The 24,721-nt window shown below is 37.3% G+C and overlaps 6 protein-coding genes across 10 annotated transcripts; 4 read left to right on the top strand and 2 right to left on the bottom strand.

Annotated features, from left to right (window-relative positions):
* Window positions 1–102: 102 nt before the first annotated feature.
* Window positions 103–6,163, top strand: LOC111808232. 2 transcript variants are annotated; one of them, XM_023694094.1, is made up of 8 exons: window positions 103–432; window positions 819–2,538; window positions 2,695–2,750; window positions 2,826–2,947; window positions 4,292–4,403; window positions 4,510–4,801; window positions 5,076–5,272; window positions 5,737–6,163. In XM_023694094.1, the coding sequence occupies exons 2-8, from the start codon at window positions 868–870 to the stop codon at window positions 5,888–5,890; spliced, it is 2,604 nt and encodes an 867-aa protein (XP_023549862.1). In that variant the 5' UTR covers window positions 103–432; window positions 819–867; the 3' UTR covers window positions 5,891–6,163. The 2 variants fall into 2 exon arrangements, with proteins under 2 accessions (XP_023549862.1, XP_023549863.1); XM_023694095.1 differs by having other exon boundaries at window positions 103–679.
* Window positions 6,164–6,296: 133 nt separating this feature from the next.
* On the bottom strand, window positions 6,297–9,988 carry LOC111808235 (alkylated DNA repair protein alkB homolog 8-like). Of its 3 annotated transcripts, XM_023694101.1 has the most exons (4): window positions 9,738–9,988; window positions 7,855–8,135; window positions 7,024–7,593; window positions 6,297–6,598 (listed from the first exon to the last, which is right to left on the bottom strand). In XM_023694101.1, the coding sequence occupies exons 2-4, from the start codon at window positions 8,112–8,114 to the stop codon at window positions 6,511–6,513; spliced, it is 918 nt and encodes a 305-aa protein (XP_023549869.1). In that variant the 5' UTR covers window positions 8,115–8,135; window positions 9,738–9,988; the 3' UTR covers window positions 6,297–6,510. The 3 variants fall into 3 exon arrangements, with proteins under 3 accessions (XP_023549869.1, XP_023549867.1, XP_023549866.1); XM_023694099.1 differs by having other exon boundaries at window positions 7,024–8,155; XM_023694098.1 differs by having other exon boundaries at window positions 7,024–8,135.
* Window positions 9,989–12,006: 2,018 nt separating this feature from the next.
* Window positions 12,007–14,974, top strand: LOC111808236 (probable LL-diaminopimelate aminotransferase, chloroplastic). Its single transcript, XM_023694102.1, has 9 exons — window positions 12,007–12,031; window positions 12,647–12,714; window positions 12,841–12,957; window positions 13,462–13,524; window positions 13,612–13,716; window positions 13,800–13,850; window positions 13,928–14,248; window positions 14,330–14,536; window positions 14,625–14,974. The coding sequence occupies exons 2-9, from the start codon at window positions 12,679–12,681 to the stop codon at window positions 14,928–14,930; spliced, it is 1,206 nt and encodes a 401-aa protein (XP_023549870.1). The 5' UTR covers window positions 12,007–12,031; window positions 12,647–12,678; the 3' UTR covers window positions 14,931–14,974.
* Window positions 14,975–16,771: 1,797 nt separating this feature from the next.
* LOC111808234 (UPF0400 protein C337.03-like) lies at window positions 16,772–21,975 on the top strand. 2 transcript variants are annotated; one of them, XM_023694097.1, is made up of 9 exons: window positions 16,772–17,304; window positions 18,371–18,495; window positions 19,085–19,332; window positions 19,996–20,115; window positions 20,204–20,360; window positions 20,488–20,627; window positions 20,713–20,748; window positions 20,844–21,597; window positions 21,711–21,975. In XM_023694097.1, exons 2-9 carry the CDS (start codon window positions 18,420–18,422, stop codon window positions 21,728–21,730), a joined length of 1,551 nt encoding a protein of 516 aa, XP_023549865.1. In that variant the 5' UTR covers window positions 16,772–17,304; window positions 18,371–18,419; the 3' UTR covers window positions 21,731–21,975. The 2 variants fall into 2 exon arrangements, with proteins under 2 accessions (XP_023549865.1, XP_023549864.1); XM_023694096.1 differs by having other exon boundaries at window positions 20,844–21,975.
* Window positions 21,976–22,719: 744 nt separating this feature from the next.
* On the top strand, window positions 22,720–23,232 carry LOC111809333 (probable metal-nicotianamine transporter YSL8). The gene is made up of 3 exons (XM_023695775.1): window positions 22,720–22,842; window positions 22,930–23,113; window positions 23,165–23,232. Exons 1-3 carry the CDS (start codon window positions 22,720–22,722, stop codon window positions 23,230–23,232), a joined length of 375 nt encoding a protein of 124 aa, XP_023551543.1.
* LOC111808943 (zinc finger protein 6-like) lies at window positions 23,084–24,305 on the bottom strand. Its single transcript, XM_023695194.1, has one exon. It carries the CDS (start codon window positions 24,072–24,074, stop codon window positions 23,592–23,594), a length of 483 nt encoding a protein of 160 aa, XP_023550962.1. The 5' UTR covers window positions 24,075–24,305; the 3' UTR covers window positions 23,084–23,591.
* Window positions 24,306–24,721: the final 416 nt, after the last annotated feature.

Genomic DNA, 24,721 nt, shown 5'->3' with positions numbered 1-24,721 from the left:
GCGGGCGGGAGGGCGGGGTCAAAATGAAAACCCGTTTGTTGTCTGTTTTTTTTCTTTCTTTTTTTTCTATTTTCAGGCCACGGACTTCCCGCTTCTCTCCAGCTTTCTTTTTTTTCTTTTCGCTTTCTTTCTTGCGAACTCCTCCGGCGGTTTCTATTGAACTACGAAGGGCGAATAAAAATGTCTAAAGAAACTTTTGTCACGATTAATTCCTACCCGTAACCATCAATCCTCTACATTTCGATCCGTTTCTTCTTAATTGTACCATGTTTCTGCAGTTTCTTCTCAATTCGAGTGCCTTTAGATCCTCCAAGGTTGTTCGTCACTCCGTTCTCGTCAAGAACGATCCATTTCTGGATGCTGGATTCTGGATTCGTTTTTTCCATCCCAGACGGTGCTATAGTGTTCCGAATTCTCATCCTCGTCAATCGTGTACGCAGTTTCTTCTTCTTTCTGTTTTATCTCTATTGATGCCTGTTTGATGGTTTTGGAAATCAACGATTATATTTATTTATTGTCATGTTTGAATTCGGAGGTGGAAGATTTGTGGAGATGGAAGTGGGCGAGTTTGATATTTTGTTATGTGTGAGAGTGATGACGGTAGTGAGAGGAATTCACTTGACTAACCCGCATTTTTACGCCAAGGCGTGGATGGTTCTGTTGTTTATGACGTTCACAAGTTTTGTTTCTGTACTCTGCACTGAGTTTAAATTTATAGGAATGCTCTTTGTTGGACTTGCACAGATTTCTTCACCCCAAAAATATGGTTCGGTAACTTCTATTTCTTTTTATTTTGCATCGTGTCAACCGTTTTGCAGGCTCTTGAATGCTCAATTTGAAAGGGACGACTAAAACTGTAAGGAAGAGATGGCAACCTCACCGACCGCTGAAAGGGATGAGGAACATGGCCTATCTGAACAGAAAGATGGAGGAGAGTCTACAGTGGAGATTGAACAGTCTTCGTCAGTTAGCGAAGATAGCCCCACACAAACAAAGGACAAGGGACTCGATGAAATAGAAAAGGATCAGAACAACGATTCATACTGTGAGACTCAAGATGAAATAGAAAAGGATAACAACGACGATTCATACTGTGAGGCTCAAGATGAAATCGAAAAGAATAAGAACAATGATTCAGACTGTGAGTCTCAAGATGAAATAGAAAAGAATAAGAAAAACGATTCAGACGGTGAGGCTCAAGATGAAATAGAAAAGGATAAGAACAACGACGCAAACTGCGAGGCTCAAGATGAAATAGAAAAGAATAAGAACAACGATTCAACCTGTGAATCTCAAGATGAAATAGAAAAGAATACGAACAATGATTCAAACTGTGGGGCTCAAGATGAAATAGAAAGCAATAAGAACAACGATTCAAACTGTGAGACTCAAGATGAAATAGTGGAGAGGGAGTACGTCGAAAGTGAAGTGCATGACGAGGTGGAAGCCGAACTGGATTTCCAGTCTAAATCTGAAGTTGGAAAGCCAGACCAGATTATTAGAAATGACGAGTCTAATGAAAAACTAGATGATGAGGTTAAGAATGCAGAATCTGAATCATCATCAGATGATTCAGACAATGATGGTGAAGGTTTAGATTCTAAGGCTCAAATTGGGACAAACCAATCAGGTGGAGAAGTTCTTAGTGAGGAGAAAGCTCCAGAGCCAGTGTTTGATGGGACTGAAGTTCCTGGGATTGAAGTTAGTGGGAGTTTGTCAAACCGTTCCATGGATAGTGATTCAGAGGTCGTAGGTGTTGTTGACCGGGCTTTGGCACTGAAAAACTTTGTTAAGGAAAAGGGAGTAATTGCAGTCTCTAGCGTTTTGCGTCGTTTTTCGGGAAGAAGAGAGGAAGGAAGTCCGGATATTCCAAATGGTGAGTCTAAGCCTGATTCTAGTTCCAATAAAGATGAAGGCAAGGAAACCCCTGAAAAACCTGTAGAAAGATCTTCTTGGAACCCCCTCAACTATATTAAGATATCCCGTGATGCTGATGCGCAAATCAAAACTGAGCAGGTGGAGGATTTTACTGGAGAACCATCATTCGATCTTGTTATAAAAGGCAGAATTGTACTGTACACGCGGTTAGGTTGTCAAGACTGCAAAGAGGCTCGACTGTTTTTGTTTTGGAAGAGACTTAGATACGTGGAGATCAATATTGATGTTTATCCGGGTAGAAAGTTGGAGCTTGAGAAAATTGCAGGGTCTTCTGCCGTTCCAAGGGTGTTTTTTAATGAAATCCTTATTGGAGGCTTGAATGAACTAAAAGAGTTGGATGAGTCTGGCAAGTTCGACGAGAAAATTGAGTATCTGAAAAATGTACCACCATCCCTTGAAGCCCCTTTACCACCTCTCTCTGGTGAAGACGATGTCTCCAGTGGCGGGACTGTTGATGAAATGGCTATGATTGTTCGGAAAATGAAAGAATCCATTGTTGTTAAGGACCGGTTCTGCAAAATGCGACGATTCACTAGCTGTTTTCTAGGCTCTGAAGCTGTTGATTTCTTGTCAGAGGATCAATATTTGGAAAGAGACGAGGTGAGTAAAAGTGTTAAGTAACCGCATAGCTTTGCTCTTTGTTTTGGTGTTTAAGTTATAGTCCTTAGGTCTGTCTGCTCTCTAAATCATCCTTGAGATGACTATGATTTACTTATTTATGGGTTAAAGAACTTATTGTTTTGGTGCAACAATCAGGCTATTGAATTTGGACGAAGGCTCGCAAGCAAACTTTTTTTCCAACATGTTCAGGAGTAAGTTAGTTAGCTTTTCCGTTTAGTGTCCGGGCTGCCACCCATTTCATTTGTCATTAACACTCCTGTTTTCAGGGAGAATCTATTTGAAGATGGTAGCCACTTATACCGGTTCTTGGATGATGATCCCATTGTGGCAACTCAATGTCACAACGTTGCAAGAGGAATAATTGAGGTGAAGCCAAAGCCGATAACAGATATTGCATCAAGACTGAGATTTTTATCCTTTGCCATTTTTGAAGCCTNGCCTGTTTGATGGTTTTGGAAATCAACGATTATATTTATTTATTGTCATGTTTGAATTCGGAGGTGGAAGATTTGTGGAGATGGAAGTGGGCGAGTTTGATATTTTGTTATGTGTGAGAGTGATGACGGTAGTGAGAGGAATTCACTTGACTAACCCGCATTTTTACGCCAAGGCGTGGATGGTTCTGTTGTTTATGACGTTCACAAGTTTTGTTTCTGTACTCTGCACTGAGTTTAAATTTATAGGAATGCTCTTTGTTGGACTTGCACAGATTTCTTCACCCCAAAAATATGGTTCGGTAACTTCTATTTCTTTTTATTTTGCATCGTGTCAACCGTTTTGCAGGCTCTTGAATGCTCAATTTGAAAGGGACGACTAAAACTGTAAGGAAGAGATGGCAACCTCACCGACCGCTGAAAGGGATGAGGAACATGGCCTATCTGAACAGAAAGATGGAGGAGAGTCTACAGTGGAGATTGAACAGTCTTCGTCAGTTAGCGAAGATAGCCCCACACAAACAAAGGACAAGGGACTCGATGAAATAGAAAAGGATCAGAACAACGATTCATACTGTGAGACTCAAGATGAAATAGAAAAGGATAACAACGACGATTCATACTGTGAGGCTCAAGATGAAATCGAAAAGAATAAGAACAATGATTCAGACTGTGAGTCTCAAGATGAAATAGAAAAGAATAAGAAAAACGATTCAGACGGTGAGGCTCAAGATGAAATAGAAAAGGATAAGAACAACGACGCAAACTGCGAGGCTCAAGATGAAATAGAAAAGAATAAGAACAACGATTCAACCTGTGAATCTCAAGATGAAATAGAAAAGAATACGAACAATGATTCAAACTGTGGGGCTCAAGATGAAATAGAAAGCAATAAGAACAACGATTCAAACTGTGAGACTCAAGATGAAATAGTGGAGAGGGAGTACGTCGAAAGTGAAGTGCATGACGAGGTGGAAGCCGAACTGGATTTCCAGTCTAAATCTGAAGTTGGAAAGCCAGACCAGATTATTAGAAATGACGAGTCTAATGAAAAACTAGATGATGAGGTTAAGAATGCAGAATCTGAATCATCATCAGATGATTCAGACAATGATGGTGAAGGTTTAGATTCTAAGGCTCAAATTGGGACAAACCAATCAGGTGGAGAAGTTCTTAGTGAGGAGAAAGCTCCAGAGCCAGTGTTTGATGGGACTGAAGTTCCTGGGATTGAAGTTAGTGGGAGTTTGTCAAACCGTTCCATGGATAGTGATTCAGAGGTCGTAGGTGTTGTNTAACAGATATTGCATCAAGACTGAGATTTTTATCCTTTGCCATTTTTGAAGCCTATGTATCAGAGGATGGAAGGCATGTAGATTACAGAAGTGTTCATGGGAGTGAGGAATTTGCTAGGTCAGTTGGTTGAATAAATTGGGAAAGGAGCAGGGTCAAGTGTTTTTTTCTTCTTCTTTTTTTGCATACAAGGAGGAATCTTCTGTTTAACGGCAATATTTGACAGGTATTTGAGAATTGTGGAAGAGCTCCAAAGAGTCCATGTGCAAACTTTGTCACGGGAAGAGAAGATCGCTTTCTTTATTAATCTGCACAATATGATGGCCATCCATGCTATATTGGTATCTGGACATCCTCTTGGAGCGATAGAAAGAAGGAAACTGTTCGGAGACTTCAAATATGTTATTGGAGGGGCCACCTACTCCCTTTCAGCTATTCATAATGGAATCTTGAGGGGCAATCAGAGACCACCTTACAATCTCATGAAACCATTCGGTGCCAAAGATAAACGTTCTAAAGTGAGACAATCCCCTTCTTGGTCTCTACTACTAATTCTATGATCTAATTAATGGAACAAGATTGATTACATGCATGTCAATCTGATCATTCATGAAAGTCTTAGGCTGCTTGTGATGCTCTTGAATCTTTTTTAGTTAAGATTTTGAGACCACACCCTTTATTTGCATACAAGTTTTAAGTCAAGTACGGTCATCTGGTTTTTTCCTGATGGTTGATCATAAGCTCAAAGTTTGAGTTCTCACGGTCTGATTAGTATTGTTATTATTTTTATAGGTTTCTCTTCCGTATGTGGAGCCTTTAACTCATTTTGCACTAGTTATTGGTACCCGATCTGGGCCTGCTCTTCGATGCTATTCTCCAGGCAACATAGATCATGAGTTGATGCAAGCAGCACGAAGTTTCTTAAGAGACGGAGGACTTATCGTGGATGTGAATAACAATGTTGCATCAGTTAATATGATTCTTAAATGGTAAGATGAAAACAGTTCCTCACAAAGTTTCTGTTTTGATTTTAAACATTTATCAGTACTATAGTTTCGATCATCACCTCATTAAATTTTCATTTAGGACCGTAGTACTTTGAGGTAGACTTGCTCCCTTTCCTTAGTTACAGTCACAATCATCATTTCGTAGGGAAAATTTTGTTAATTTGTCTTGGAAGAAGCACTGTCTTGGAGATTTGTAGATTATCGTCCTGAGGCCTTAGGTCCAATCTTTTAGATGGAAATCTCTATAAAGAATACTCTTGACATATCTAGATCGGGAATTTTTTAAAGATGACTCAAAGCCCAATTTATTGTTTTCTTGCGTAGCCTGAGTTTTAAGAATCGGAACCATAGGTGAGTGATATCAAAGAGAATGGACAGTAATGATATTTTGTTTTAGATATTGATGAGAGCTAAACAAGTTCTTTGGCATCCCCATCATTGCTCAGGTTTAGCACAGACTTTGGGAAGGACGAGCAAGAAGTTCTGAAGCATGCATCAAACTACTTGAGGGCAGAAGATGCTCAAGCACTGCTTGAAATGCTTGCTGGTTCCCAATTGAAGGTAGTATATCAAGCATACGATTGGGGTTTGAACTGTTAACACTGCTTTAGTCAAAACCAAACAAACCTAAAGGTATGAATTTAGGAAGTTTATGTATGTGTTGCCCCAAGATCCCAAAAGGAACCAGGGCATTATATACTGCGTTGTCTATACTAGCGCGCGGTTGTTTAACGCCAATTTATTGTCTTTTGATGAGTAGCTTGAGGAGAGCAGTTATTGGAGTTTTTCTCTTTTTTTTGTTTACCAATGTTGTAATGGATGCAATATGCATCTCTATACCAAAGTATAAAAGTATTGCCGGTTTCTTGATCACTCTCGGATTTGTGTAGGTGGGGGAAAGAAATCTCTAATCCTATCACCAAAACACTCGGGAAAATCTTTCTAAATTTTTTGCACCACAACCTGAGCCTAGAAGGAATTAACGATTAATAATTTACTCGACAGATGAGATGATAAAAACAAGTTTCTATTAGAAAGTAAAGAAGCCCAACTTTTTCAATGCAAACAATTTATAACTGAACCAAAAGGCAAACTAGCGCATTATTAATCATAATACAATTGTAAATCCTCACAGTGCGAGAAAGAACGAAGCCGGAATAGCACCGCAGGCAGACATGCTCGAATCATATCTTCATATGCCAATTAAGTTGTTTAGATCCTCACATCGTCTTCTCAAGAACTATACACCAGTTTGATTTGTCATAAAATCGATCCACCACTACTGCATTGTCCATACCAGAAACCAACCTGCACATACACCCCAAGGTAAACAAGGAAGCCAGATAAGAATTCGTCTAGAAGCACGATATACTGAGTTCCGTATTTCTACAGAGTCATGGAATCTTCAGTCGAAAGATGGGAATGATGCCAAAATGGGGAATGATGCCAAAATGGGGAATGATCCCGGTTAACAGTTATTACTCAATCACACATTACTGGTGCTTCTTTCTTTCAACTTTAGTCACACATCCCGGTTAACAGTTATCCCCCTTTGTTCCGACTTTCATCCAGCTGACTAAAAGTTTATGGTTTATGCAATGCATCAAGTATCAGAGGGAGCGAATTAAAGACAGATCTAGAATAGCACAGCCCCGTCCGAAATGAGAAGTATTCAAAAGACTCATGCATACTGAAAAAGTATATTATACAAGAGAGATGAAGGAGAGGAATACCTTTCAAGCTCGCCTTCGCTGAAAACATGATAGTATCTGTTATAGACAACAGCAGCTTTCTTGTCATCTTTCTTTGCCAAACCACTAGCAAGGGCACCGGCAGACGTGCCACTGACTTCTGCACGATGATAAGGTAAGTGCCATGGGACAAAATACTCTTGTTGGGTCTTCCATAAATTTTCATCATTGCAATTGGCAAAATCATTTCCACTTTGAGAGGGTAGAGGTATATTTTCCGGCATGCTTCCAGTAAAGTTTACCTTGGAATCCTTTAGACAAGTACCTGAATTATTTTCATTCATTTCAGGAATGCTTTCAAGTGCCAAAGACGATGGACTACGAACACGGGGACTGCCAGGTCCAACCCACTCTTCAACATACTTCTCTGAAAGTGGCATCCATTTCGTCAATAAAGATTTGTCCTCTTGTTCAACAGCCCAGACTGTTATTAAAACTAGGCCACCTTTTTTGACAACACGTAATAATTCTTCAATTGCTTTCTTCCTCCTGTTCTCGGTACTCAGATGATGTAATACAGCTATAGAGATTGCTGCATCGCCAAAACCAGTTCTGTAAGGAAGATTTACAGCGTCAGCTACCAAAACTTCATGTCCTCTTTCGTTACAAATTTTGATAAGTTGGGGACTAATATCACATCCAATAAAAAAGCAGTTGAGATTAAAACCCAAGTACTTTCCATTACCACAACCAGCATCCAGTATGAGAGACCCTCGAGGTAATGAGGATAAGAATGATGCAACTTTTGGCCACTTTGCAAATCGAGTGGAACTAAAATGGGGAGCGATTGCATCATAAACACGATGCACATACTTCTTTTCAATTTCAGGGGTGCACTGCACATTTGATGCTGAACATCCCTGGGTTGCACAAGACAATTGCGGTGCATGTGCTTCATCGTTCAACAGATGAGGATCTGCATTACTACCACCTTTCACTTTAATCTCTTTCATAGCACTGAAAAGTCTACAATGATGTCCGCTACCACTTACAACAGATGATAAACCAAAGATCTTGCTAGTACGACAGAAGCGTTTGCTCACTCTTGAAGCCCAATAAGAGGCTTGAGGCATAAAAATTAAGCTAGGTGTGCCCTGCAAGAAACCAACGCTCTCTAAGGTCTAAATTTATCGCTGTTCTATCACTAAATAGATGACAGTTATAAATATACAGATACACACACTTTTTTTTTTTTTTATAAGAACAGACACATGAAAGAAACAAAATAACTAGTTAGAATCCAACGTTACAACGTTACAAGAAGCACCCCCAACATATATTAATTAAGATGATAGAAATTATAAGTAAAAAAAAAAAAAAAAAAAAAATCTCTGTTTCACTTCTGCCACATCTAGGGCTAATGGACTTTGTTCCTACATCCTCATGCAATTCTTTCTAATGTTTCGTTTTCTTCTTCCTGTTTCTACCAAATATAATATATCCATCAAGTATCCATACACACATTCTCTCCCTCCATCCCCCAGTCAGTTGTTTGATTTAGTTCATTTTATTTTCATCCTTGTCAAGTACCAAAAAAGAAAACATTTTTGTTTCTTCTTTTTTTTTTTCAATTTTCATTTTCCGTCTAAATGGAAGAGGTAATAAAGTGTAAACACACTTATTTATGTTCAATTGAGTTGCTGCATGGGCCCAATGACTGCCATTCAAATCGTAAAATTAGACACTAAAGGCTTGAAAACTCAGAAGCTTTCTCCATCAAGTCCTTTCAGTGACACGATATGTGACAGTGGACCTTCCCTGCAACTCTTTCGAAGATCAGTAGGAATTCCGAGATCTTATAGAAAACATGTTCTGACAGATTACAGAATCATAGCCGAGCATGCTGCTCGACCGAAAGGGATATGTAGTTTGCAGGGCTGATAACAATAAGATAGACTGTTTAAAATCGAAACCCAAAGATCTATGAACCAATCCATGTTTGACTAGCCAAGAAGACAAATGACCCTGCATCTTTTTTATCTCCCCCCCCCCATTTTTGATTTTTATTTGTATAAGTATTTCCCATTTACAATGAAAAATTTATGAAGATTCACTCGTTCTTTGTTATTCTGTACAAAAGTATACTGCCTAATTCACTAATTCGTAGGAAGATACTGAACTTTTGTATTTGAAAAAAGTTTCAGGAGGGATGATCTCTGAAGTAGATGATGGTTGATAGAGTAATCCTTGATCGTAATTTCCTATTCACTGTTAATATACAAGGAGTCTGGCTGGCACTTATGAGTTCCTTCAATCATTCACTGTTAATAGGATTTTATTCTTTACATTTTAGCGAGGTAATCATCCAGAAGGAAAACCAAACTCATTTAGACGGGTTTAGTCAACTACTTTTTGTGGAAAATATGGACAGACAGAAATAGAAGACATCGGAGGATTGGGAAAAGGACAACGCAATAATGAAGTGGGTTAGCATTAATGTAGCAACTTGGCCGTATTATCAGGCAAGGATCATCGCATTCATTATGGAACCTTCACAGATTTCCAAGGGGAAGAAAAGGGGAGAAACAATATCCATTATCCTACAGCAAGATAAGAACCAAAAACGTACATGCGATTGAATGAAATGTAAGAAACTAACACAGAACCAGTGGTAAGTAGAGAAAACATCGTGCAAACTACAAAATAGCAGCCGTGATATAAATAGATCTAGAAAGCGAGATAGAAACAAAACTCACGAAACTCAGGTACGGCGCGGCTGCCTGATTGTGCTGAAAGATTAGAAAGAATCAAATGGAAGGTCGAGATTGTGGAATCTAGTTCATGATTGGAAAAAGAAAGAAGAAGAAGAAGAAGAAGAAGAGAAAATCAAGGCACTAATCTCGCAATGGCAGCTTCAAATGGTTGGTCGTCTTCGTCGCGAAGTGAAGGGGGAAGAGTGCCCTAGCTTCACTGTACATTCATTTGCAGAGTTGTCAAAAATTTTAGTTAATTATTTCGATAAATTAACAATTTCAGTCAATTTAGTCATTACAAGTCTAATAATCGATTTTAGGGCATTTTAATTAACAATATCTGTTAAATAAAAGCTGGATTATAACTTTTAAAATAAATAATGATAATTAAAAATTACTCATTTCATAATTTGTTTAAAAAAATAGTGAATTTAAAGATACTTTTAAATTTTCAAAAAAAAAAACCAACTTGATGTATTTTAAATTATGAGCTAAAACTTTAAAAAGTTTATGAGTATTTTTTAAGTTTTTTATTGTCTGACAAATAAAAATTATTTAGCATTTTTATTATATTTGAGTATTTAAATATTTTAGTCTAACGACGGTGAATGAACGGTCTCTTCTTTCTTTTTCTTTTTGAAGGATGACTAGTCAATAATGAATGTAATAGTATTCTTTTACGTTCTACCGACATGTGAGAAAAAGAATTTAAGTCTCTTACATTCGTAATAGATGTTATAACGACGTTTTAGTCAATTAAATTCTACACGAAAAAAACAACTATTGTGATGTGAACTACTAGGAAAATTTATTAAGGATTTTGATTCTTTTTTCTTTTTTTTTTTTTTTTGACGTGGAAATTACGTCCATATATTCTAAAATATTTCTGCAAATTTTCCATGATGCATCGAACATAACCTATAATTCTATTCTATTATTTATTTATTTTTGCCATTGAATCCCATTAGTTGAATGCCACGTGAAATTTCTCGTCGGGTTTCCTACTAAGCAACAAGGAAATTTAATTTAAATTACTGTCTCAATTTCTTTAAACATTTTTAAATATTCTTTTTTATTATTATTATTACATTTCATGCTTTACAATGGAGGTGTTTATTTAATGGCCACAGACTAAATTTTTGTTCATTTAACATTTAATTATATATTTACTTATAAAATATTATTTGATTTTTTAAAAGAATAATTATTATTTAAAATGAGAAATAATTATATTAATAAATTAACAGTCAATGTACCACAATAATATTGTAGAAACAAAATTATATTATTTTATTTCAGATGTATTATGCATAATTATAAAATATGAGACTTTTGTGCATAAAACTGGAAAGTGTAAATTTGTATAGAAAAATAAATAAATAAATAAAATAAAATAAAGTAGAGGCGGCTGACCGAATGGATTAATTCTTTTTATGTACTTTTCAAACCAAATACAATAACCATTCTTTGTGGAGAAGGGACACCAAAAAATAAAATCAATAAAAAACACGTGCGCATGCATACACTCAATTTTTCCTCAACTTATAATATAATATAATTTTAATCAATTTTTTTTTTTAATAATTGGATATATATAATAAGGAATAAAACCTAAAATAATCCTAATTGGAATATTCAATTAAAATTAAAATTAGTGTTCACACCCATCATTATTATTATTATTATTATTATCTAATAATGCGATAAATTTGTTATAATTATAAACTTTTAAGTAATTTACGGGAAGCATCTAATTCATCCACGTTGTTTCGATGAACCACGTAATGAAAACTAAGTTTGCCTACCAAGAACCAACTAAGAAAATTAAATTTTGCTTATCTGGTCGTACTAGTCTCGCTCACTCTGTCAAAATTGATAATTTTCTAATTTTATTTAATTTTTAAATTGGCTTTAAATTTCTACTATATATATACACACTTTATTTGCATATTGTATAGAAGAAAGCATAAACGAATACAAATTGTCATTGAAGAGAAGCAAAAATGTTTAAGCGATTGCTGGATGATGGCTTCCAAGCCCCTTCATGCATCTCCTCGCCGCCCAAAACCATGCTTCATCTTCAAAGGTCTTGTTCATTTTCAACTCAAATTTGGTGTATTTCGATATATTTTGATTGTTGTTCGTATCGGTTAATAAAAATGGTGCATATCATCAAACATGAGTCGTTACCGTATCAGTTTTAATAAACATTACTAAAGAAGATGAGAGTTTATGTTAATTCTAACTTTAATTATTGATTTAATGCAGTTCGGAACACGAGACTGAAAAGAAAATTGGTAAGATTGATCAAACTTTCAATATATATGATAAATCATCTCATGTAGATATTGTTTTATCACATGTATAGCAACTATATGTACGAAAGAAATGAAAAATATAGTTAATCTAGATGGAGATGAACTAATTGAGGTTCGCTTATGTGTATTAAATGTTTAAATTTCCACAGTTTTATATTTTTTAAATGGACAAAAGAAAGAGAGCAATAGAATAATAATTGAAAGAGGATAAATTCAAAATAAAATACATTTTTTGCCTCTACTTTTTAGTTGACTAGCTATTGAGGTCAATCTTCTTTAAAGTAGACAGTACAATGACTCGTTCGTCCTCATTTATTAATATAACATATTTTTCGATTATTATTATTTATCTACTAATAGTCGTCCTCACTGAGTTACTTTGGAATTAACTTTATTTGTCTTAAATTTAAAATAAAGATGGTAATAATCTTAAAGCTTAAACTACAATTCGATAGAAATTAAAATTTTAAGATAATGTTTAATACATATTCCTAAGTTTAGGATAACGTCGATTTCTTGAAATGATTTAAAAGAAAGAAAAAAAAAATTGTGAGTGCGATTGATGTGAATGCTCAGTGATGCTGACACGTGTAGGTCATTGCACAAAAGTCATACGCAGCGCCAATATGGAAAACCTGAGGAGTGGGTACTTGTTCCCTGAGGTACTCACACGATACAATAAGCCCACCACATTTATTATTATTATTTGAAGTATATTGTAATTTAAAATTTTTAAAACGCTTAAATGTAAGATCAATATCATTTTAACTATGTTCATTTTGGATTAGATATCTCTACGGGAATACGAGCATTCTCAAAAATATCCAAATGCAAAAATAATTAAGCTTGGAATAGGTGACACTACCGAACCCATACCAAACTGTATTGCATCAGCCATGGCAAAGGTATATATAATAATGAATATTGTTCGTATGTTTTATATCCATATATAAACTAAACTTTTCAACTAATTTATAAGTCAACCAATTTAATAAGAACCTTCAAGAAATTTTGAATATTATTCAAACTCAATTTTCAGCATTAAAAAAATAATAAAATCAAATTTCATTTTATATGCTTGGGGATGCTGACTTCCAACCTGCATAAGTATGAACAACATGCTTAATTTAATCACGTGGTCAATATTGGGATGCCGACCCCATGAATTATTATTTTATTTATTTATTCCTTTTGTGTCCTTCCTTCTTTAGGTAAATTACACATGAAATGGTACCGTCCTATTAATAAAATAATTATTTTAAGTATTTTCATTCATATTAATAAAATAATAAAATTTTAATAAGGTAATATAAATACTTATTTCTTAATATATTTTATAAAACATAGCTTTACAAAAATCTTATTTAAAAAAAACAGACTCAACGAGAACATTAATCCTTCTAATGCAGCAAGCAACTGCTCTGTCAACTGTGGAAGGCTACAGTGGGTATGGAGACGAGCAGGGCAATAAGGTAAATTCAATAACTAATTTTAAACATAAAATAAATATATATATTTTTTAAATATAAAAAAATTGACCAAATTTGAACTGTGTTCAGGCACTGAGGAAGAGAATTGCAGAAATGTTGTACGGAAATATGGGCATAAAGGGCAAAGAAGTCTTTGTTTCTGATGGAGCTCAATGTGACATCTCTCGCCTTCAGGTATTTATAATTTATTATTTTTTTAATTATTAAATTATTTTTCAAAATAAAAAACATATTTATGGTTTGATGAACATTTACAGATGCTTCTGGGGCCAAACGTGACGGTGGCTGTGCAAGATCCTTCTTTTCCTGTGAGTTTATAGAATTACTAAATAAATGTAAATTCGAAATTTATGCGTAATTTGAGTAATGAGGATTGGTTGGGCAGGCCTACATAGATTCAAGCGTAATTTTCGGACGGGCAGGAGACCTACAAGGGCAAAACGGTAAATATGAGAGAATCGTGTACATGAAGTGTACCCCCGATAACGATTTTTTTCCAGATTTGTCAATCACTCCCAGAACGGATATCATCTTCTTCTGCTCTCCGAACAATCCGACTGGAACCGCCGCCTCCGCCGCCCAACTCCGCCGCCTCGTCGACTTCGCCACTGCCAATGGATCCATCATCGTCTTTGATTCTTCCTATGCCGCTTACATCTCCGACGGCAGCCCTACCTCCATATACCAAATTCCAGGAGCCAAACAGGCACTAATTTTCGTCCTAATTCTGTTTTCTTCGCATTTTCCTCGAAATGAAGCTTGATCGACCTCGATTTTCCTCTCGCAGGTCGCAATCGAAATATCGTCCTTCTCCAAATTCGCAGGCTTCACCGGCGTCCGCCTCGGCTGGACGGTGGTTCCGGAGGAGCTATCGTATTCGAATGGATTCCCGATCATAAAGGATTACGATCGAATCGTCTGTACGTGCTTCAATGGTGCCTCCAACATCGTTCAGGCCGGTGGCCTTGCTTGCCTTTCCGCTGAAGGTTTGCAGGTAAATCAAACTCAAAGAGCCGATCTCGCTGTAACGGTGGCTCAGTTTCTTTTCCGATCCATCTAACACCGATCTTGATTGAATTCAGGCGATAAGCAGAGTGGTGAAATCCTACCAGGAGAACGCCAAGATTCTGACGGAGGCCTTCCGTGGTTTGGGAATGGAAGTGTACGGAGGCCAAAACGCACCGTATCTATGGGTGCACTTTCCAGGATCGAGCTCTTGGGAGATATTTGCAGAGATCCTGGAGAAGACGCACATTGTGACTATTCCGGGGAGAGGATTTGGGCCCGGCGGCGAGGCGTATATTAGAGTCAGTTCCTTCGGCCACAGAGAAACCATTCTAGAAGCTTCCCAGAGGCTCACAAATCTTCGCACACTAAACATCAATTAGGTGAAAGATCGTACGGATGATCTCGAGCCTTAATAATATGATAAAAAAAAAAAAAGAAATTAAATAAGTGGAAATGTTTTCACACAAGCAGCCGTTAAAATTAAACAGTAATTTAATCATATTTTATTGCATAATGTAAAACAATTACTCTTGTCCCTTCAGATTATCGGGAGTTTCGCTTTGCCACGTGTCCTTAAACAGTGACGTATGCACAAACAGAAAAATGAGTTGGTAAATAATATATATCTTTTGTTATTAGTAGGCATAATTAGTAGAGTTAAGTAATTTATCACAGTATTTATATATAAATATTAGGTGAAATTTATTTTAAAAAATAGTAATCAAATAATTATGGAAAGAAAAAGACGTAATTAAAATCCAAATAATTTAATTATAATAATTCCAAGACGAGAAAGAGCAAAAGTCAAATTTGCCAGGACGCCTAAGCCCGTAAGTCAATTCTGTTTCACATCGCGAACAGACCTACCAGCCTGCCTCCTCTTCTTTTCCGCTTTGCTTGGCGTCCAAGAAATTTCCAAGTACCTCCCCCTATAAATTTCCCCTTCCAGAGCCGCTCTTCTTCTCAACCATAACAATATCCCTACTCCACGAACGCTCTGCAAAAATCTCCGTCGCCGCCATGAACTACTCTCTGGCTGAAGCCTACGTAGCGAGGAAGATGAGCCGCGAGAAATTGAAGAAGGAAGAACGAGAGAAGGCGAACAAGATCTGCACTGATTCGAGCCCTAATTACGAAGTGAAACAAGTCTCCAGGAATAAGGCCTCCTCCTGGCTGCTCGGGAAAATGAAGATCCATCCAACTAATGCCAAGAGCTCTGCTAAATAAGATCGAACCGATCCTCTGAAATACTCGTTCTCTGTTTTTGAATCTCCGTGCAACTCCACAGCGGCTAGTTCTTCGCTTCTGTCAGTTTCTGATTCTTCTATGTTATTTTGTTCGTCTGTAATTGTAATTTTTGTATAGCTTAATTGACCTAATCCACATCGGAGCTTCGTATGTATCTAATTCGTTGTTTTTCCACAATATTTCAAAATCTAAAGATTTCACTTCCTATTAATTGACCTAATCCACATGAGATGCAATGCTTGTGAAGTTCATTGTTTGAGACATAAAATTTATAGCAATATTGGATCCAAATGAATTTAAATTGTATTAATATGTTCTAAACTAGTTGAAAGGAACGAAGTGAGACATTAGAAAAGGGGAGAGAATCCACACGGAATTGCTAAGTATATTTATTACGAAACTTCTGGATGAAAAGAAAGTTCATTCATTTTCTAAATTGAATGAAAAAAGATAATTTTCATTTCAACAAAATTTATCCTTAAATGGAACTATCTTAAATGCTTTTCATATAAATATCTCAATTTTAGGACTATGGTGGCATAGTTCATTGGGGATACTTACATTTTTGGAAGAAAAATAATAAAAAGAAAAACAACCCAACAAAAAATCAAGCATAACAAGAAATTCAATGATTCCAACCAGAATATATTCTTCAATTTTTTGTTCAAAATAATTATCTTCCATATGATTTTGATTTGGTCAAATAACACTCGTATCGTAGTAGTTCAATACTAGGTAATACAACATGTGCTAGCACCCCAATACCCACACTTGAATACCCACACTTGAAGAGGCATTAGAAGTAAGAGAGTGAGACCTCTAAAATAATACATTTTATTTTGATAGCAATAATTAAGTGGAGAGAGCAAATTAAGGGAAGATTTGTTGTGAACGTAAGCATCTAAAAAGGGCAAGGCAAGTCTAGATTAGTTTGGAGACTGAAATTTGTATAGTAATTAATTAGATAGAGAGAGAGAGAGAGAGAGAGAGAGAGAGAGAGAGAGAGAGAGGGGAGGAAAGGAGGCGCGAGAGCAGACCTGGCGCGCCCAAGCAGCGGCGCCAAAGCCAGACCTGATTCACAATCTCAGAGCCGAAATCAGTTCCACTGCCACTTTCAGTTCCCACGCCCATGCGGCCCAAAGTCTAGAGACGTGGTGTGGAGCCAAAATAGTTGTACTTCTTCGCGTCCCTAAACCACACCGCTATTCTAAACCCATCTTATCTGGCGAGGCCGCCCCCTGCTTCCAAAATCCCCGCTTCCCCTACGGGCTTTCGTCTTCGTCCCCTTCTTCGGTCATCTTATTCTTCTTCATACGCTCCGTTTTCCCGTGCCTCAACTCCCTTACTTCCCCCTTTCCCTCTATTCGCCCTTTGCCCGCTGTTTTCGAAAACCCTTTTACCGACTTCCTCTAATTCCCTTCCTCTCTTCCATGGAGAAAGGCCTCCAATGGCCTAATTTCATCCCCTTTTAGTTGCTTTCTCTCTAACCCACATTCCCTTTTCCAGGTACCTTCCGTTTCTTCTTCTACCTTATGTAATTATAGTTCTATGGGGGATGTAACTATCTCGTGATCCTTCTTACTTTTCTTGCTTTCGAGTATTTTGCAGCTATTTTTCTTGCTTTGAACCATCTACTTTGGATTGCTTTGTTTTATTTTGTATCCTTTTGTTTTTGTTTTCCCCCTTGGATGAGTCGAAGAGCAGCTTCGAAAGGTAGATCTTGACTTGCGGCTACATTATTAGTATTTTGATGTCTGAATTTTCTGTTCTGTGTAGGAGTAGGAGAGGAGAAAGTCTATTTATTTATTTGATTTATTCTTAGAACTGGGTGGAACTAGTTCAACTGCAGTGGTTTTAAATCTAACATTCTAGAATTTAGACATCTTTGGTCAGTATGGCATATTTAAATTTTGAGGAGAACTTAGTTTTTACACTTCATTATGAAGCGAGTCATTGAAATTGATTCTGAACTTTCATAAGATATTCTCCTGAAAGCCAAAGTTTAGAAACATACCCAAATAGCTCTAACCTTCCCTCCACTTTCTTCTGCATTTTCTCTTTTGGAGTTAATGCGCTGGTTCTTTTTAGAAAAAGGTGTAAAGAATCCACAAATTTATCTTACTTATATTAATGAAAGTTGCACCAAATAGCTCCAATCTTTCCATCCCCTCTCTTCTACATCTTCTCTTGGAATACGCCGTTCTTTATAGGAAAAGGCGTCTCTAAGCATTATTGGGATATTGTTACAAAGAATCCATTAATTTATCTTTCGGCATTTTTAACAACTAAAGCTATAAGTTGCACCAAAAATCTCCTGAGTTGTGCCTTCCGGATTTTAAATTCACCAAGTTTTGTGTTGCATATCAGCCAATATCACATTTGAGGTGACGTTTTATGTTTATGTTTATGTCGAGATCACGATCTACTCTATTTATTTTGTAAGAGAGAGATTTTTGTTGAGAGGGGAAAAAGAACAAGCAACTGCTACTACAAAATACTGAAGCTAAGAGAACTTGCATATATTGTATACTTCATTTATTCCCTTTGATTTGAACATTTTCTCCTTACACAGATTGGCCTTCATATTCTACGTTATTTGTGCAAAAAAGTTATCCGAATCAATGGGTGGTACGTTCAATCCACAAATTTTGGTGGACAAGCTAGCCAGGCTCAACAACTCACAGGCGAGCATTGAGAGTATCCTCTTTGAAATTTATTATTATTCTCTTCTTATGGCTAAATTACTTATCTTTTTTATTTTATCACTTATATAATGGATATGTATTGCTTTAATTCTCTTGTTTTGTTGACGAAAATTCTGTATTAAGTTCTTAGATATTATATTTGGGCATGGCAGGTGTTTTAGTTCATTGTTACACATTTGGAAATAGCTTCCATTAGTGTTTTACTTTGGCTACCTATATTCAATCTTATGTTTTGGGAGGAATTCTACTTCTCTACATTTTTGGTTTCTCGGTCTATCAGTCTTGGTGATGTTCCTCTGCATTTGTTTTACAAGATGGGTTTTGGATGTATGTTCTCAGTTTATCTGAGTACCATCTTCTTTTCTACGACTGTGTGTTATGGTATAGTACTGTGAATCTGTGGTACTGCCACACTGGTACCCAATAGTCCATTTCTGGTATGCTTCCTTGAATCATATAAGGTTATTGGTACTAGCCACTAGATGAGGCACTATAAATGCATTAGAGAGTGCCTGATTCCTTGGTGTGTGTCTTATTACTTGACTGTTCGGTTTTTTAGTTCCATCCTTAACGCAATCAAGCTTTATCCCACTGGTGTATATTTCACATGAACAAAGCCAAGCAAGTTGTAGAAACATGGGATAAGCAGTTTCATTGTTCTCCACGTGAGCAGAGGTTGGCCTATCTATATCTTGCAAATGACATTTTGCAGAACAGTAGGCGAAAAGGTTCAGAGTTTGTTGGTGAATTTTGGAAAGTCCTTCCAGATGCACTTCGTGATGTAATTGAGCACGGTGATGATTTTGGTAGAAATGCTGCCCTACGACTGGTACGGTAATCCTTTGTCAAATTTTTTTTACTCATGCATAAATTTTCTCGAACCTCTATCTTGTATGTTTCTTCCCTCCGTGTATGGAAAGATTAACACTGTTTCTTAGATTCTTAAATTCAAAATTTAAGGGCTTTCCATTCTTATTTTCTGCCTCTAGACAAAGCCCTGCTAAATTCCTGTGGTGCAAAAATCTTTTGTATAATGGCATTTCTAAGGGAAAATGAATGTTATTTTCTGCATTAAAAAAGAATAGATGTTTTGTCCTCATGAATTTAATGCATTCCATAAAACCGCTATGAGTTGGAAACATACCCTGGATAAACATTTTACAAGTTTTTTCGATGTGAATTCTGTTGTGGGGTCAAGGTGGGTTGAATGCCATATAATGTATCTCTATGCTAAGCTCAATATCATATGTGCTTACCAAAGTCGAGACTTATAAAGTGTTATAAAATAAGGAAGTACAATGGATTGTCTAAGACAAGAAAATATTAGTGCAAATAGTCGATCACAGAATAAGTTAGCTGTAAGCGAAGATCAATTCTTCATAATTTTCGATGTCATTGTTGATATGTTGAAGTGGAAGGGAATTTTGATTGTTTTGGCTTGACTCTGTTATCATATTTGTTTTATTTATACCCATTTTAATTTTACTCACAGATTGGCATTTGGGAGGAGAGAAAAGTTTTTGGATCTCGAGGACAGAGTCTTAAAGAAGAGATAATGGGAAAGAGTTTGGAAACTGGTAACCGAAATGGGAAGCATTTCAGCAGTAAACTGGTAAAATATTGCTAATTCATCGCGTCCGAATTATGTTCATTTATAGTCTGGCCATTTAATCACGTATTCTCATTATTGTTTTCAACAGAAACAATCTGGCAGCATATCATTGGATAAAATAGTTTCTGGCTACCAAGTTGTTTACAGAAGTGAGGTCGATGAAGATGCAGTATTGAGCAAATGCAGGAATTCTATTAGCTATCTTGAGAAACTGGACAAAGAAATTGGCGCTGATGTCAATTCAGGTACTTGTAGCTTCTACATCTCCTTATCCAGTGTGTCCATGTCCTACATTTATGGAAATGGTCGTGTTGCCATGTCTGTTGTCTGTGCTTCTCAGCTTGTTGTTGTTCTTGTTCTTTAACTACACAGGGCAATACCGTGGATCATCAGCTGCAGAGGATCTGCGGGGACATCATAGCATTTTGAGGGATTGCATCGAACAATTAACAACAATTGAAACTTCAAGGGCAAGTCTTGTGTCTCATCTGAGAGAGGCTCTTCAAGAACAGGTATTTTGGCATCCCTGTGGAAAAAAGTTAATGACATGGTTAGTAGAGGACAATCTTATTATTTGAATAATTTTTTTATTTTCAGGAATTCAAATTGGAGCAAGTTCGAAATCAACTTCAGGTTTGCATTTGTGTTTCACAATGTGTTGGAGTATGGGGTCATTGATTCTTCTGTATTTTTCTAATTACGCGGTCGAGATTGACCTATTTTGACAGGTTTCTCATTCCCAGTCGGAACAAACTCAGAATCTGTGCAGGCAGTTTTTAAATGGTGAAAATGTGGAAGCTATGACTAAGGAGGAGGCCTCAAAAGATGCTCAGACCTCGATAGCACCACACACCCTTGTACCAAGGGAGAGAGATCAATCAGCCCCAGTAATGTATGCACCCTCATTACCTTTTCCTGCAAAACCTGGACCTATTGAGGAAGATCCCCGCAAGTCTGCTGCTGCTGCAGTGGCAGCTAAGCTAACTGCATCGACATCCTCGGTTCAGATGCTCTCTTACGTCCTATCTTCTCTGGCATCCGAGGGTGTAATTGGAAACCCAAATAAAGAGTTACCTGGTGATTATCCATCTGAGAAGAGGCTGAAACTTGAAAATGACCAGTCGCCTTACACATTGCCTCCCAATCCTCAGCGACCACCCGTCCCTCCCTTCCCACACCCGGAGTCTCTCCAACATAACGCCTCGTCCACCAGTCAACAATACACTCCTTCTGACCTGCCACCTCCCCCGTCGTCATCTCCACCGCCAGTGCCTCCATTGCCTCCTGTTGGGCAGCTCCCTTTGCCCCAGTTCACACAGAATGCTGCTGGGTCAGTAAGTAGCATAGCTTACAGTTACAGTATGACACAATCACTGCAACCATTAGCGAGGCCTGGGTACCCGAATTTAGGTGCCCCAGTGACGGGGATGTCTCCTTGTACAATACCAACGAATTCTTACCAGAGCTTCCAGGGTTCAGATGGTAATTTCTATAATCCGTCTTCATCCATGCCGATGGCACCCATTTCTAGGCAATAGAGCTTTTTATATGTAATAGTAGTGATACTTGATACGTTGTGCTAACAAATCTTTCAGGAAGTGGTGCATCCCAGTAAGGCCCTACCAGGAAACCTTGCATCCGACTTAACTAAATGGATTTTGCACATACTAATAGTTTGTAATTTATCTTCACTTTTCAATGTATTGCTTGTAGTGTTGGACTTTATTTTGCGTAATTGAATGTAGCATGATAGTTATGTTGACTTCATACATTTGTGCACATAGCAAGCCTTTGTAATTTAACTTCATTTATTAATGTAATGCTTGGAGGCTGGAACACAACTTCATCTGCTTCAATCAACTCTCTGATTGTATTGTTTATCTTGCTTTCTGTTTCCATTTGTTTACCTAACTACTAGGCTGTTGCTTACCTTGTTTGATATGATCATAGATAGTCTTTTGACATGAGTTCATCGATAAGTTTGGTGCTATCTTCCCTGTCCACCCACTTGGGTTGAGGCTTGAGCTATGAAGCTACGAGCATCTCGAATCAATGATCCAATCATCTTCATAGTCGATATGTTCTCCCATTATGCTAGGAGCATTAGCTTGTCTTCTTCTAGTCTTATTCCTCCTCTAACATTCCATTACCATGTTAGTGGTAATTGTAGCAAGTTAATTGACTAAATAGAAAAAGATTAAAATATAGATTAAAATATAGATTAAAATATTGGGTTTTAAAGTTTAAAAAATAAAATCTTTTCGGACNTTAAAAAAAAAAAAAAAAAAAAAACTCAATTACAAAAGTAGCGTAAAAGGTTATGCGGCTCGGAAGGAAAGGCTATTTTAGTGAAGAAAATAAAATTTAAATGGGCTTTAAAATATATCTTTGGTTAATTAATTTTCAAGTGCTCTCAGTCTCATCACCTCTTTTTTAAATTCTTTCTCACTCCAATTCTCTTGAAGCGCAATTTACAATTCTCCAATATTCCATATTCATTTCCATACTATCGCTGGTTTTGCGTCCGTGTTCGTATTGAAACTCAAGATCAACGATCCTGATCATCCTTTTCGGCGGAGGAGGAGAAGCACAAGAGAGCGGGACATGGAGGAGGAGAAGCACGACGAGTTGGATCCGAACCAGAAGAGCAAGAGAGCGAAAGAAGATCAAGGATTAGTAATGGCGGAGGAATCTATGTCGGTGGAGTGGATTTTTGAAGCGCAAGAGGTGCCGTCGTGACAGAAACATCTGACGGCGAGAGCGTTTGTGGTGAGATTTGGACTGAGCGTGTTGTTCACTTACATCGTGGTGAAGCTCAACTTGACCACCGGTATTACTCCTTCGCTCAATGTCTCCGCCGATCTTCTCCGTTTCTTCTTCGTGAAGACATGGACCAGACTTCTGGAGAAATCTGGTTTACCGAAGCAGCCTTTCACTCGCCAGGAGAACACCGTGATTCAGACTTGTGTGGCCGCTTCCTCCGGCGTCGCCTTCAGCGGTACGCACCTCTTTGATTTTACTTGCAATTTTCTTTTTCCTACTTGGTTAGGGCTTCGATTTGGGAAGCTTGCACACATACTGCTCTGCGACTACGAATTTTCATCCCTCAAAACCTAAACAACCTAATTAATTCATTAATCAAGCGATTTTCTTTACGTTGATGATTTGCATCAATTTCAAACATCTTTTCAGAAAAATGTAGAAGAAAATGAAAAACTATCAAAAGCTTATTTCTAAACATTGTTATGTTAACTAAAAAACGGACTACAAAGGTTGAATTCTCTTCCAATAGTTAAAACTATTTTAAAATTAAAACAAAATGAATATAAAATCAGCCTTTGGTTTCTCTTTAAATTATCTTTATATGTAAAATTTGTCTAAAATAAGTAGACAAAATTCCAACTTCTTTTTTCAAAAAAAAAAAAAAAAAAAAGTTACAACCTTGTGGGCCGGGCCTTAAGTGGGAAAAGCCCAAGTCAAGGCTTACTAGGCCCAAGACTAAGTTGTAAATCCAGGCCCAAACCCCTACCGGGAACAGCTTCATCTCCTACACCTCCGACCGCCCCAGTAATAACTCCAGCCTGCCGCCAAACATCTTGCGACAGCAGCGGCCGTGACATAGCGTGAAGCCCCGCCGCCTGCAGTGGAGTACTCGGTGGCTGCGGCACAAAGGACGACGAGAGCCAGTTCTGTACGTGCAGAGGCGTGAAGTAATTAAGATGACAAGATTTTATTTGAGCCCTCTTCAAAAGCCTTCTTTCTTCTCTGTGGGCGTTTTGATGGCCACCCAAAGCTTGCGAATTGGAAAATCCTCTGCAACAATATTGGCACTCGAACTTCGGGGCATGGGGATATCGAGATTCCGGCAACTCCGCCGGCGGCGGCTCTGTAAAGTTGGAAACTGATTTGTGGTCTTCTGAGATGTTGAAACCAAAGAGCTTGAGCTGAGAGTTCGCCATGTTAGAGAGAGAGAGAGAGAGAGAGAGAGAGAGAGAGAGAGAGAAGAGATAGATAGAATGGTTGGATTAGAAATTTAGACGAAAGAGAATTAGTAGAGGAGAAAAAAGTTGAGAAGACCCAAATTTTGAACTTAACTTCCAAATGAAGAGATGCATGTTTGCTTGCCAAAATGGAGAGTTTTTAGGAAATTAGATATATTTTAATCCCAAGTCTACTTCAGTCATACAAGCATTGGTTTAAAAAAGAAACTTGGCGCTCTCTACAATAATTTCAAATTCTTAACCTACAAAAATATTAAGTTTTTGGAGAAAATGACACTTCTAAATTATGCACTAATTGTCCACTAAACATTATATTTTTAAACAACAAAATATGTTTGTCTAAACACCACCAATCGGGAAGAGGTCAATTTTTTTTCCTATTCTTTTCGGATTAGGATTAGGATCAAGAAAAAAACAGACAGAGGCAAGTTCTTTTTCACTTCGGACCCACCAGGTAAATTCGTCTTTTCACATGCCAAGAAAAATTCAATGCTAACAAAAATCACCCATTTTGGATTTTGGAAGGGGGTTTTTCTTTAAAATCAAAATTACCCTTCATTCCATATGCAACGTTTACTATTATTAATAGTATAACTTTTTTTTTT

The sequence above is a fragment of the Cucurbita pepo genome, chromosome LG13 (assembly GCF_002806865.2).
Source record: "Cucurbita pepo subsp. pepo cultivar mu-cu-16 chromosome LG13, ASM280686v2, whole genome shotgun sequence".
Classification (NCBI taxonomy): domain Eukaryota; kingdom Viridiplantae; phylum Streptophyta; class Magnoliopsida; order Cucurbitales; family Cucurbitaceae; genus Cucurbita; species Cucurbita pepo.
This window is presented reverse-complemented; position numbering and strand designations above follow the sequence as displayed.

Coding starts and splice junctions, on each gene's coding strand:
- LOC111808232 (XM_023694094.1), top strand. CDS start 868: ATGGCAACCTCACCGACCGCTGAAAGGGATGAGGAACATGGCCTATCT. Junction 2,751..2,825: donor TTTTTCCAACATGTTCAGGA/GTAAGTTAGTTA, acceptor TCCTGTTTTCAG/GGAGAATCTATTTGAAGATG. Junction 4,404..4,509: donor GGGAGTGAGGAATTTGCTAG/GTCAGTTGGTTG, acceptor AATATTTGACAG/GTATTTGAGAATTGTGGAAG.
- LOC111808235 (XM_023694099.1), bottom strand. CDS start 8,114: ATGCCTCAAGCCTCTTATTGGGCTTCAAGAGTGAGCAAACGCTTCTGT. Junction 6,599..7,023: donor AGCGAAGGCGAGCTTGAAAG/GTATTCCTCTCC, acceptor GTGTATGTGCAG/GTTGGTTTCTGGTATGGACA.
- LOC111808236 (XM_023694102.1), top strand. CDS start 12,679: ATGGAAAACCTGAGGAGTGGGTACTTGTTCCCTGAG. Junction 13,525..13,611: donor GAGACGAGCAGGGCAATAAG/GTAAATTCAATA, acceptor AACTGTGTTCAG/GCACTGAGGAAGAGAATTGC. Junction 14,249..14,329: donor AAATTCCAGGAGCCAAACAG/GCACTAATTTTC, acceptor TTCCTCTCGCAG/GTCGCAATCGAAATATCGTC.
- LOC111808234 (XM_023694096.1), top strand. CDS start 18,420: ATGGGTGGTACGTTCAATCCACAAATTTTGGTGGACAAGCTAGCCAGG. Junction 20,116..20,203: donor AGCATTTCAGCAGTAAACTG/GTAAAATATTGC, acceptor TGTTTTCAACAG/AAACAATCTGGCAGCATATC. Junction 20,628..20,712: donor GAGAGGCTCTTCAAGAACAG/GTATTTTGGCAT, acceptor TTTTATTTTCAG/GAATTCAAATTGGAGCAAGT.
- LOC111809333 (XM_023695775.1), top strand. CDS start 22,720: ATGGAGGAGGAGAAGCACGACGAGTTGGATCCGAACCAGAAGAGCAAG. Junction 22,843..22,929: donor GGATTTTTGAAGCGCAAGAG/GTGCCGTCGTGA, acceptor ATCGTGGTGAAG/CTCAACTTGACCACCGGTAT. Junction 23,114..23,164: donor CTCCGGCGTCGCCTTCAGCG/GTACGCACCTCT, acceptor CTACTTGGTTAG/GGCTTCGATTTGGGAAGCTT.
- LOC111808943 (XM_023695194.1), bottom strand. CDS start 24,074: ATGGCGAACTCTCAGCTCAAGCTCTTTGGTTTCAACATCTCAGAAGAC.